At 45.8% G+C, this 13,570-nt stretch overlaps 1 protein-coding gene and 2 long non-coding RNA genes across 3 annotated transcripts in view; all 3 read right to left on the reverse strand.

Annotated features, from left to right (window-relative positions):
* HEATR6 (HEAT repeat containing 6) overlaps nt 1-734 on the reverse strand; it is a 28,171-nt gene extending 27,437 nt beyond the window's left edge. The window contains exon 1 of the mRNA XM_006101906.3: nt 462-734. Within this exon, the coding sequence (XP_006101968.2) occupies nt 462-719 (258 nt within the window). The 5' untranslated portion in view covers nt 720-734. The remainder of the gene's footprint in view (nt 1-461) is intronic.
* A 1,955-nt stretch (nt 735-2,689) lies between these two features.
* Nucleotides 2,690-6,554, reverse strand: LOC106699393. The gene is made up of 3 exons (XR_001350970.2): nt 6,296-6,554; nt 4,059-4,159; nt 2,690-2,885 (listed from the first exon to the last, which is right to left on the reverse strand). It is a non-coding gene; the product is annotated as an uncharacterized LOC106699393 (long non-coding RNA).
* A 4,519-nt stretch (nt 6,555-11,073) lies between these two features.
* Nucleotides 11,074-13,327, reverse strand: LOC106699391. The gene is made up of 3 exons (XR_001350967.2): nt 13,170-13,327; nt 12,157-12,305; nt 11,074-11,309 (listed from the first exon to the last, which is right to left on the reverse strand). It is a non-coding gene; the product is annotated as an uncharacterized LOC106699391 (long non-coding RNA).
* Between the last annotated feature and the right edge of the window lie 243 nt (nt 13,328-13,570).

Raw genomic sequence — 13,570 nt, forward strand, 5'->3', positions numbered from 1 at the left:
GGATCTTCATGAGCCTCCGTGTTTTTACCAGTGAAACAGACTTAATACCCACGCTCTCAAGTCCCTGGAACCGCACACGGAAAAGCACAGGACGTGGCCCCTGCACCGTGCACTCAATAACTAGCAGCAGGGAATTTTATATACAGAGTATTCTGGACGCAGGGAGCGGAGCGGGAAGGGGAAAGCAGAGATGACACGTGCATCGGGATCAGAGCAGAAGTCACCCAGTCGGGCTTGGAAGATGCAAGTGTGGCCAGCCCTGCCGGGTCCCCCAGGCAGAGGGAAGGCCACGGGCCATGCTCGGAAGGGGCACCAGCCTGGAATCAAGGAATGCGAAGTGGGAGGGGCTGGGGGGGTAAGGAAAGCCCGGAGAGGCAGCCGGGAGCTGCGGGCTAGGGTCCCCGAGGGGTGGGGCCGGGGCCGCAGACGCCCGGAGTCCGCCCCGCCGGCACCCCGCCTACCTCCGGGGCCACGCCGCCGCCCGCGCCGTAGTTCTCGGAGATGAGCTGGTCCAGGAGCAGGTGGATCTCGGTGCGGGCGGCGCTGCTGTCATCCGGGCGCAGGGCGCGCAGCCGGGCCGACAGGCGGCGGAAGCCAGCGCCCTGCTCTCGGGGCAGCTCCCGCGGCGCCTCTCGCGGCGGCCCGCCCAAAGGGGAGCAGGCCATTTGCACGGTCGCCATGTTTCCGACGTAGAACGTGGGGAAGTACTTCCGGGGCATCCCGGGCCCCGCCCTCCACTTCCGGGCACGCCTTTTTCAGAGCAGAACCCGAAGCCTTAGGGTTCCGGGGCTTGGGGTAACAGATCCCAAGACTGGAGCTGAACACCTGCCATATTTAGCTCGGAAACTTTCCCCCGCTCACCTCTCCGTGGGCCCTGACCGAAAGGTGGAGACTGTGTTTGTTCCCCCAGAAAGTTTGCTCCTGAGCAGGGATGACGTTCCTGTTGAGTACCAGCGCCTCCGATTCGGGCTGGAGTTGGAGGGGGGCCACTGGGGACGGCAGTGGCAGAAACTGCTGGTTCTGCTCCACTCCTCTGCGGACATCTATCACAGCCCCTGGCTTTTTCCCAGGCACAAAACCGCCCCGAATAAGGTTACGTATTCCTTGCGGCTGGTGGGGACTCCCCCTGTGGATTTTGAGACATCTCACCCCACAAGTAATTCAGGAGCTCAAACGGAACCATGTAAAATATAACCCGCCCAAGGGTGACCTGGTGAGATCGGACACCCCCAAGGTTTCCTGAAACCGTAAACGCAAAATGCTGGAAAAGAGAAGAGCCATTTTAAAAGCTGTGAACAGTGTTCAGTCACCCGGGAGGTGAAGCCCTGGAATTTACATTTGGGTAGACTGGGAAAACCTTCGAGATATGCAAATATAAAGCAAATTCTCACCCATGGCTCTTGGGGGAAACCTGGAAGTCACCTGAATGTACATGTTTTATCCTGAGAATAAAGCACTTCTGTTCAGCAATGAAAATTGGGAGTATGTTCTTGGAAGAGCTAATTCTCTGAAGACTTTGGGCTTCTTTGGGGAGAAATATTTATTTTTTTGTTTGAATTTAGATTTCACTTTGCTTGCTATTATTATTTTGGGATGTGCACATATGTATGTGATGTATGTATATGCATTTGTGATATTTAAGCATTTGCTCAGAGAAGATCAGGAATTGATAACTAGTCACTGATGTTTTAGTTTGAGTTCTCAAAAAGCAGAGCCTCAGTTAAGGTTAGTATGTGAATGAATTATTCAGGAATAAACATGGAAGAAAGAAGAATCAATACAAATATATGCTATTGAGTTGGCCATTGCAAGGGGTGAGTGATTCCCCAATCCTCAGGACTTTCTGAGAAGCCTTTTAAAAATTTTAAAAGGCTCCCAGGAATGGAAGGGGTAACCACATACCTGTAAGCCTTTGACCTTTATTGCCAAATGTTGCCCCATCAAGCATGAATTCTCCAGTGCTTCTGAGTTGAGCAAGCATCAGTATGTGATGGTTCCTGCAGGAAGCTGTAAGCCTTTGACCTTTATTGCCAAATGTTGCCCCATCAAGCATGAATTCTCCAGTGCTTCTGAGTTGAGCAAGCATCAGTATGTGATGGTTCCTGCAGGAAGCTCTTATTGTATAGTCAAAGAAGCCCCGAGGCAAAAGTTAGAGGTGTGTCGTACTTGAGTACAAATGCAAGGCAAGGCTCAGACAAATTATTTTATGCTAAACTGATAGATGACTGAGATAAGCTAATTACTGTAGCAATGATTACAATCGGAATGTAAAGGGAAGAGTTTTGAAGCAGTGCATAAGATATGTCCAACATACTGGGCTAGAAGGATGGGAGGCCTGTTTATCATCACAGTGGAAGTGGCATAAAAGAGACTGTGAAAAGGATTTGGGTTTGTCGTGGCTCAGCTTAGGTTGCATGGGATTATAGTTAAGACCCTGATACATATGACTTTGAACAAATTACTTAATTTCTCCAAATCTCAGTATCCTTATATATAAAATGGTAATGATAATAAGCATAGTCACAAGGCTGTTGTAAGGATAAATTGGACAGTGCTTGTGGAGAATATAATACAGTCCTTGTTGTATAACAAGTGTTCAACAAATGTCATCCAGCCCCACCTTCTCTTTCTCCTTCTCATCACCCCTGCCCAAATAAGTCAGGTAGTGTGGGTACTTTTTTTTTTTTACAATGTTGATTTATTAAGAGGAACAGATTTTTTTTTTTCCTTCTCCACCACATCCCTTATAATCTTCATCCACAGGCCCCCATTTTCATCTGTCTTCCTGTGCAAGGAGCTCCAAACAGCCACATGTTTGAAGATAGGAATTCTAGGGAGAGGTGATCAATTATCAGAGAAGGATGACCCTTAAGATAAGTCTTCATCTGAAAAATGGACAAAATATTATGTGTTAGATCTGCTGTTTTGGGGACCCAAATATACTTACACAGTTGAGAGCCAGCAAGGCAAAAAACATCCCAAGGATTGTAGGTGGATTGGACAAATAATAGATTATGAACCCAAATGGGTTATTTTTAAATTATATGTTGATTCTGTTGTATTTAATACAACTTAATTAATTAAAATTTTTTTCCAAGGGGAAATAGTGAAAGAGAGGAAGGGGAAAATTTTTTTAAAAGGAAGAAGAAGGGGGTAAAATAAGAAAGAGCAAGGCAGAGGTTTGCCACATCTGCTAGCAGGGAAGGCTAGGGAGGGAGGGGAGAGAAAGAAGTTCCAGCTTATTCAGCTCTGTCCTAAAGGACCAATTCAACTTAATTTGTAATAAAAACTGAATCACAGAAGCTTTTAATTATGCTTTGTTTTCATTTAATGGCTACTGAAAATTGAAAAATGAAAAACACTATCCTGAAATATTTTTAGAGGAAGAGGGCTTTCATAGGTTAACATGGAACTGCACATTAAAAGCTTAAAATGAGCATATTCTTTGGTCATTAATTATACTTAGAATTTATCTCAACAAAAATGAATAAGGGCATGTACACTAATTTACTATTCATTACAGCCATATTAATAATATAAAAATAAGAAATATATTAAATTTGTATTAATGGAGGTTGCTAAATATATGAGCATGTATGATGGACTTCTATAAGGCTATTAAAGTTGATGGTATAGAAAAGCATTGGTGTTGACATGAAGAGTTGTTCACTAGCTATTTCTAAGTGAAATAATCAAGAAATCAAAAGATTATCTTATTTTTACATAAACATTATATAATTGTATGTGTTTAAAGTATTCACCAAAGTGTTAAGCAGTTGCCATTCTGGGATTATGGGTGATTTTTATCTCTTCTTTGATCAAATAGATTTCTTTCCAGAATATACTGGGTAATTAAATTATTTTAAATTGGAAACCACTATTCTATGATAGATGCTTCTTTGGGGAGGGGGGAGAGGAGTATTGGTGAAGGGGGAGAGACCACAGAGAGACAGGCTTCTGTCACATCCATTTCTGAAAAGTCCCATCAGGGCCAAGTGTACAGCCTGCCTGGCTTGGACAAGGTTTGAAGGCAGAAAGAAAGGGCCTGATGTTTTTACCTGTTCTTAGTCTGCAGCACAGATGTGGCCACACCCATTGCTGATGCAGTGCTCCCCTAGGTCACAGTCCCAGTCACCACTGCAGAGCTCAACGCAGGTGCCTACATTAGACGAGACCAGCTGAATACATTATGCTTTAGGTACAGGGGCTAGAGAGGACAGCCCTTGTTTAAGGAGCCAGTTACATCTTTTTTTCTTTTAGTTTAATACATAATGAAATTTAAATGATTACTTTCAGAATAACATTCATTAATATCTTATATATTTTATTTTTAAGTTTTAAAAAATATGTTATTGATTTCAGAGAGAGGAAGAGAGAGATAAAAACATCAATGATGAGAGAGAATCATCGATCAGCTGCCTCCTGCACCCCCCCCCCCCCCCAGGGGATTGAGCATACATCTTGGGCATGTGCCCTGACCAGGAATCGGGACCTCCTGGTTCATAGGTCGATACTCAACCACTGAGCAACACTGGCTGGGCAACATCTTATATATTTTAGTTAAAAATTATACATTCACATAATCCCAATAAAACAAGGACTACTTTAAAGATGTGTAAGAAGGGGACCTGGTGGGGTGTCTACAATGCACTTGCAGATTTCAGAGCAAATCAGTACTATCCTCCCATGTTTCTATTAGCTTTTGTTGATTTATGATGAGAGGGTTAAAAACTTCTTGTCCCTGCTCATGGAAGTTTGAACACTCATTATATCTGATTTCTTACTATGTGCAAATCATAGAGGTAAGTCACTCAGGAAATACAAAGATGTAAGATATGGTCATTTCCTGCAGCCTAGAGTCTAACAATGAAAATAAGACATGTTTAAAGCACTAACGACAAAGCACCTTGTGATAAATGTCCTGAGAAAAGTATATCCACAGGACTAAAGGGGCTCCGAAGAGAGAAGACATTTATTTCCAATTAATCAGGAAAAGGTGAGGAATTTTTAAAGGCAGAATTGGGAGGGGCGGTAGAGTGTTGTGAGAAGAGAAAATAGTTACTAGCAAAAGTCCACATGGGAAAATGGAACAGGCAGGTAAGGTGCCGTGGGCACAATATTTAAAGAAGCATTTGCACAGCTATGAGAATGAGTAGCTTCTTAAATGTTGTGTCCTAGGTGCCTCGTCTGCCTCCCTCTTCACCCTGAAACACAAGGAATACAGGAGGAATGGCAAACGGAAGGTGGATAAGTATTAGAAAACTGCTGGAAGTTAAGCAGGAAAAGTAGGCAGGGGACAAAGTTACAGAGGATGGATCTTGAGTACCTGAGGAGTTTGGATTTCATTTGGCAAGCCAAGAGGGAAACATGATTGCTGTTTGCTTATGAAGGTGATTCTAGTGTCACAGCACAGAACGAACCAGGATTCAACAAGCAATTAAACTCCAGGAGGAAGAGGGGGGCAGGAAGAGCTGCTGAGAAGCTATGGCTCAGGCTCAAGCATGGGGTAATCAGGGCTGGAAATATAGCGTGGCAATGGGGGGTGGGAAGGAAGGAACATATGCAAGAGACAATTTCAAAGAACGGGCGATAATTGGCAACCGGTTGCATGGAGGGGAAGTAGAGCAAAGAAGAGAGAGGGGCAAGAGTGGGATCTAATAGTCTTTAGGGAGCAGAAAGAAATACAGTTTGTGAGTTGGTGGAGTGGCAAAAATTGCCAGATGCTGCAGAGGCTAAAGACTTTGGCTCCTGAAGAGAGTAAAGAGATTTGTCAACAGGATCCAGGAGAGAAGTTTCAGCAGTGATGGGGGCAGCAATGGAGATGATAGTCAGGCTTCAAGGGGTTAAGGGATGAAGTATGGGTGGAGAATTAAGATTACTTCTTTGAGAATGTCGATGGTGAAAGGAAGAGACTGAGGTGATTAGTGTTCAACATAATTAAGAACATACTTTCTCTAGACAATCCAATTTATTTGTAGCAAGAGACGAAGAAACTGGTAGAGAGAGAGAGAGAGAGAGATGCTGGGGAGGTGGAAGGTGGCTGATGAGGGGGTAGAGGAGGAGGAATGGAGGAGAGTCCAGGTGGAGAGGTGACCAGGGAAAGGAGGAGAAGAAAGTGCAGGCAGAAAAAGAGAGATTCTGCAGTCAAAGTGGGTCCCTGCAACGACTCCTTGACTAGAATATTTATCCTTCTCTTATTCCCCCCCCCCCCCCACCCCGCACACACTGGGCCATGATGTCCAACTTTCTGGCTCCCTCATTCAAGAAAACAGGGCTGCATTCGGCCTGGACTCACCCAAGAGTTTCAAGGGTACCACCGAAGCCTGAAGCTCCTGTACCTCTGCGCTGAGGGTGATGATGGTCGCAAGGAGGAGGAAGCCCACCAACTTCATGGTGCTGTTGGAAGTCTGTGGTATAAATGCAGCAGCAGAGCTGAGTGAGAACAGCTGAAAAGTATTCCCTTCTGCCCACTGAGCTGAAATGCTAGGCTAAGGGTGGGACTAAGGACTGTGGGAGCCTAAGCCCTGCCCAGACTGATAGTTCTTCAGAACACACACCGTGTGCACCCTGGGTCATGCCACGTTGTTACCTAAGCAAGTCTCTGAGCCAACAGGACATCCTCCTCTGATTGACAAATAAAACTCCTAAACCAGGAAAGACATGAGTGACTGAGAAAGAGGGGGCGGGGGGAAGGTGGGCACATAACTTTTATTATGTACTTTCATTCACAAATTCATTTTTTAACACAATTACCAAATGTCTTCTCTGGGCTGAGCACAGGCTAGGAATGAGGAATATATCCTTATGGAAATTACAACCTAGGAACTGGGTGCTAGCTAGTGAGGGTATAGTCCATTCTTCCCTGTCTCCTCTCTATGTTCTGAGCCCTCGAGCCTCTGAGATTGATGGCAGAGAGAGGCGGTAAAAGAGCAGGCAGGGGCGGTCCTAAGTCAGCTGCAAGTGGTAAGGAGGTGACCTTAGTCTCCTTCTGGTTTGGCCTGGTTCTCTCCACTGCTGGGTACCTAGGCAGGTGTGGTATCTTTGCCCATTTGATATTTGTAATTTTCCTAGCATAGACGTCCACCTTATCTTGTCTATCTTTATTTCTGACAACCCAAACTCCCGATGTTAAACTCTTCCAGGATGTCTGTCATCAGGAGGGGGGTGGGGCTGCAGTAACCAATCAGTTGGGGGGTGAGCTTTCACACACTCCCTTCTTATAGGCACTCCTAATCTAGATGAGTGATTTTCTGAAGCACACTTCATTTTGGGGGGAAATACGCCCCCTTTCTTTCCCAATGGCAGTGGGGATGGGTGGGAGGCATGGATAACTTTTGGCCATGAACACTGTGTCCCATAAAATGTCTTTTTAAAAATATATATATATTTTATTGATTTTTTTACAGAGAGGAAGGGAGAGGGATAGAAAGTTAGAAACATCAATCAGCTGCCTCCTGCACACCTCCTACTGGGGATGTGCCCACAGCCAAGGTACATGCCCTTGACCGGAATCGAACCTGGGACCTTTCAGTCTGCAGGCCAATGTTCTCTCCACTGAGACAAACCGGTTAGGGCCCATAAAATGCCTTAATGGGAGCCAAGGATGACTGGGCTGATTAGGAATGGCAGGACCAGTTTGCAGCCTCTGAATAAGGCCCTGCGGTGACAGTTGAGAGAGCATTATGCTAAGTGAAATAAGCCAGTCAGAGAAAGATAAATATCACATGATCTCACTCATTTGTGGAATATAAGGAACAACATAAACTGATAAACAAAAACAGATCCAGAGACAGAGAAGCATCGATCAGACCGTCAAACCTCAGAGGGAAGGTAGGGGAGGGTGGGGGGAAGGGGGAGAGATCAACCAAAGCACTTATATGCAAGCATATAGGCCTAACCAATGGACACAGACAACAGGGGGGTGAGGGCATGATTGGGGGAATAGGGGGTAATGTGGGGGTAAGGATACATATGTAATAACTTAATCAATAAAGAAATTTTAAAAATAATTTTATTGATTTCAGAAAGGAAGGAAGAGGGAGGTAGAAACATTAATTATGAGAGAGTCATTGACCAGCTGCCTCCTGCATGCCCCTCATTGGGGACCAAGCCTCCAGCCCAGGTACATGCCTTTGACTGGAATGAACCCAGGACCCTCCAGTTCACAGACCGATGCTCTATCTCCTGAGCCAAACCAGCTAGGGCTTGGCTTCTCTTTAGAATGTGGAGTACTTGATGTTTCACCAGGGGACCTGGATCCAAATTCTGGGGCTGCAGGAAGAAACCCTTCCAATTATGCTTCATTTGTCCCAGTTTCTGAAATGCCACAAGTTGGAGGTCCTTTGGGCAAAATATTGACCTCATAAATTGCTAGTACCCTTAGGTGGGTTCAGGGGTACAGTCAGTTTTATGATGGGTGGTCAAGAGGCCACATAGGCTGTACATGGGAGAGGCAGCCAGCCCAGAGGTGATGAAGAGCTTTGACTGATTGAAAAATGCCTACCAAAAATATGTAATTATTCATTTTTACAAATATGGGTGGGCAGGGGAATCCTAAAGGGTTCCGAGCAAACTTTCCTTTAAAGCTTATAAAGCCCATTGCAGATGACGGTGTGGAAAGAGAAAAGACCCAGTCCATGCCCTTCTGCTCCACACTCCCTGTCCTGCTGTTAAATATGAAACATAGATAATCCATACGTGTCTTTCTATTGAGACTGTAACACCTGACCAGGAGAGCCCTACCAGTGAACATATTCCCTCTTTGGGAGAGAAGGCCAGCATGGTACAGGGCATGGAGCATTTACCTAAAAGCCAAACAGACATGGAGGAGAAGACTGGCTCCTCTACTCATTAAGAGTGTTGGGCTTGGCTAGTTTTGCTCAGTGGTTGAGCATTGATCTATGAACCAGGAGGTCATGGTTTGATTCCAGTAGGGGCACATGCCCAGGTTGTGGGCTCAGTCCCCAGTGGGGGGCATGCGGGAGGCAGTCAATCAATGGTTCTCTCTCATCATTGATGTTTCTATCTCTCTCTCCCTCTGTACTCTTCTTTCTGAAACCAAAAAAAAAAAAATTTTTTTTTAAAAAAGGAGTGTAACATTGGGCAAGTCATTTAGCTACTTGGACACTCTGTCTCTTAATCTGTAAAATTTATAAACAATTCTGCTACTGAGATGATATTATAGAGCTGTGGTGAGTGTAAAGTGAGATACTACATGTGAAAGGGCCTGTGCATGGTGAGTGTTAATTATCCTCCTCTAACCTATGGCTCCAAAATCTGGGTGACCACAGAGTCTGACACGTCTGCATGCCTACAAAACCTGTATAGACTTCAGGACTTCAGGACTAACTGAAGGTCAGAAACATAAGTGGACGTTGTAGGATGCCAACCTCAAGTATCTTTGCAGGGGAAGGTCATACCTTGGCATTCAAAATTGTAGAGAGCGCCTGGGAAAGGCCCCTGAGCTGATTGTCATCTGAATCCAGTGGCATCTGGCAGAGCAATGCTGTGGAAACATACCGTGCCAGAGGCAGGTGTGTTGTCAGCCTGACCTTTAGCTCTGGCACCAGGGGTGGGTTTCATTATCTAAGTTCAGCCAGGCACCAAGAACGAACACAATTATCCAGGTCCAGCCAGAAGTGACCTTTATAAAGAAGCCACAAGAATGAAGAATTACAGCTTGATCTTTAACCATGATTTCACATAATTTCCTTTATCTTAAACTTTAGGAAAACTTCCTGGTATCATACTGTATAAAATAAACACGCTGCTCCAGCTCTGGGTCACTGTCTCTCCATCAGAGGGCCAGCTATCCCACCAGGCCCCAGGTTTTCCTTTCTGTCTCTGTGTCTGTCTCTTTCTTTCATTTTCTCAATCCCCAGCTGCCCCTACTCAAGATTTGTGGTTCGCTCTCTAGCTATGCTGGACATGGTAAAAGAGAGAATCTTTATACAGAATGGCAGATAGTTGAAATTGTTTGAGAACATGTTATGGGTGTGCTCATGAACTCCCTGTAATGACCAAGAGAGACAGAAGCAGGGTGGGATTTGGGGTGTGGATGACCAGCCAGTAAAAGAAGGTATCAAAGCTAATATGCCCTCATTCCAATGCACAGGCTGGTGAGGCCATGGGCCGCCGGGGTTATAAGATGTGCTAGACGGCAGGGACAAGCAGGCAGGGCAGACCATGGCAGAGGCTACGTGGGGTAATCGAGGTGGAAAAGTGAACAGAGAGCGCTGGGAGATGGAGCTTGTAGGGTCATCCCAGGCCATCGCTTTTGTCAGGGCTTCTTTTTTTTCTCTTTTTTTATTTTATTCTGGGCCATATTTTATTGATTTTTTACAGAGAGGAAGGGAGAGAGATAGAGAGTTAGAAACATCGATGAGAGAGAAACATCGACCAGCTGCCTCCTGCACATCCCCTACTGGGGATGTGCCCGAAACCCAGGTACATGCCCTTGACCGGAATCGAACCCGGGACCTTTCAGTCCGCAGGCCGACGCTCTATCCACTGAGCCAAACCGGTTCCGGCTGTCAGGGCTTCTTTGGGAGACCCAGGCTTATCCTCTGCCTCAGGAAAACTCTGAATCAAAGACCCCACCCACAGAGCCTATGTCCCAACTTATCCTAACACCTAATCACTTCCCAGCCCACGTCACTCAAAGCCCCACATCCCAAGGGCCAGAGTTACTCTCATCGTGTTAGGCATCCAGTCCTGCTACATGTCGGTGTATTGCCTTAGAATTGGGTATCTCCACAGTTGCTTCTGCTCCTACTCCTTCTGAGTCTTGCCCTATTAAAAGCTGCTACTATAGGCCTGTTATGTGCTAGAAGGTCATTTTTTTCTTCACCAAAATCATATTCCCAGAATGCTTGAGAAAATAGTATCATGCCCTTTGCCCTGTTTAGATACATGGACATGGAAGGAGGAAAGAAACTAGCTGGCAGACCTTGCCTCTGATCTATCCTGAGTGCCTTGTATTCATGGGCTCAGTACAGGGCACACAGTCCGTTCTGTTCATCCACAGAGGGTCCACTAGAAAGAATGTCTAAATGGGAAGAGTGACACAGTCTCAATAATGCCACAGGTAAAATTTATTTTGGACACAAGCTCTTTACAATCGGCCAATCCACCATTTTAGATCTTCATCTTCTGGGACTGCACGTCAAGGGATAGACACTTGCCAGGAATGGTGTGTGGAAAATGTTATGCCAAGCACTGGATCCATGATTCATGAGCAATCTTCTGGGGCTGGTCTCCAGGCATGCTTACACCCTCCATTTTTCCTCCACAGGGTCATCAACATCACCCTTTTAAAATATAAATTTGATCATGACATTTCCTCTGCTCAGAAACCTCCAGCAGTCTACCAAACTCTTTGTCAAGGCAGCTCATTCCTTTCTGGACCCTGGCTTGCATGATCCTCTACTGGGATGTTGCAACTTCTACTGACCACAATCTCAATCACTTTCCCATCTCCAGTGTAGGACCCACATTTCCCCATCATCTGTACTGCCCTTCCTTACTGTGGAAAACTGTATGCCTCCTTTAAACTCTCCCTTAAATGTTCTCTACTCTCTGACAATCTTCCCAACCCCCACTGATCCACCCACCAAGAAAACCAATAACTCTTCCCTGTGCTTCCACAACCTTGGTAGAAATCTGTACAAAACTGTGGTCACCCTGGGCTGTAATTATTTACATAGTTCTGTCTCCATGAACTAGTTGTGTTTCCTTTTTATCTCATCTTCAGCACAATGCCTGACTGACACAGGAGATACTCCATAATTGAGGTTCTCTTTGCTTTCCCTCTGCCTCCCAGGATCACCCATTTTCTAGGAAGAGTGAAGCCCCCTTGGTGGGGAAGGGGAGGAGGGTGACAAACCTTGGGTCAATAATGACCTATGTATCTAGGATCATGGTTACTTGTCTCAATTGAGAGCCCATCGGGGACAGAGACAGGGATAGGGCTTCTCTTTGAGGAGAGGGTCTTAGATAATGCAGCCAGGTGTCCTTCTGCCATTCACTTCCAGCCTCTTTCTCTCGGAGTTACCCAGACTTCTGTGCGCAGTGGACATGTGAACATCCATCGGCCCCAGGAAAGTCCACTGGGAAGTTGTTAACACCCTTGTCAGCTCTTGACTGATTTAGACTCACCACATGGATAGCACGTTGGCATTCCTGGCCACATCCATTGAAGCAGCATTTCATTCCCCTGGGACATGAGTCATCTCCTGTGCAGCTTTCAGCACAAACCCCACCGGTTTCTTTGGTCACCTTGGGGCAGAGTCCAGGTCTGTTTCCCCCTGAAACATACAATGGTGTGTGTGGAGTTTGGAATAGTCACTAACCAGGTATGAAAACTGCTGTTAGAGGTGGACAGGCTCAGTGCTGGCAGGACTGCCACCTCTTTCGTTTCTTCCTTTGTACTCCAGGACCCTCCCTCAGCCTCGGCAGCTCAGCCCTCACACTGAAGCCCCCATTTTCAGTCAGGCCCTTAGGAGAATGTTCTCCCTGCTGCAAAGGCTGCCCAGTCCCAGCAGGCAAGAAACCTGCTCTGTCATAAGCCTCTTCTTTCCTCCTTATAAGATATTAGAAACATCTCTGATCCCAGACATCCGTCTTCCCACCTCACACATACCCCATGTTCATCTCGGAGCTACTCTGTGTTGGAGCCCTACATCCAAGGCACATGTAGAGAGAACCCCAATTTTTAATAAGGCCCAACCTGATCTGATAAGAAGAATGGGGCCCTGGCTGGTTTGGCTCAGTTGATTGCAGCATCGCCCCATATTCTGAAGTTTGCAGGTTGAATCCCAACTTGGGGCATGTATTGTAGACAACCAATCAATTTTCTCTCCTCTCCTCTCCTCTCCTCTCCTCTCCTCTCCTCTCCTCTCCTCTCCTCTCCTCTCCTCTCCTCTCCTCTCCTCTTATCTCTCTCTCTTTCTCTCTCTCTCTCATCAATAAGCATATATTTGAGTGAGGATTTAAAAAAAAAGAAGAAGAATGGGAAACACAGGGTGATCACTCCTGAAGGTTAAAGAAAGTGGGTCTGATCAATGCCAAATCTCCACTCTACAGCCTGTTCCTGTGCTACACCATCCCAGGTAAGAAGCTGGGCTCTGAGCCTCCTCTACTCTCAGGTAGGACCCCCTCAGCACCCTTACCTCCAGGAGGACCTCTCTGAGCGAAGGCCATCTCCATCCCCAAGATGACAAAAGCCACTAGGACAAAGACTGTGCCTGTCTTCATGTTGGCCTTTGATGTGAATGCACACACTGAGCCCAGCCCCAATTTATACCCTCATTGACACCAGAGAGGAGTGTGGGGTGGGGAAGTAGAACAGGAAATGTACAACATGATCTAGTTAGTTTGTTTTATTTCATAACTGGTTTCTCTCTAATTAGGGTACGTTTTCTTATAGATGCAAATCCAAACAGGAGAGTTCATTGCTACATCACAACTTGGCACTGGTTTCTCTGGTGTCATTAGAAAAAGTGGCCAAAGAAAATAATTTTCTGTGTATAACTTAGAATTTCAGAGTAAGAGCTTAAACTATGCAGGTTGG

Source organism: Myotis lucifugus, unplaced genomic scaffold (genome assembly GCF_000147115.1).
Source record: "Myotis lucifugus unplaced genomic scaffold, Myoluc2.0 scaffold_387, whole genome shotgun sequence".
Classification (NCBI taxonomy): domain Eukaryota; kingdom Metazoa; phylum Chordata; class Mammalia; order Chiroptera; family Vespertilionidae; genus Myotis; species Myotis lucifugus.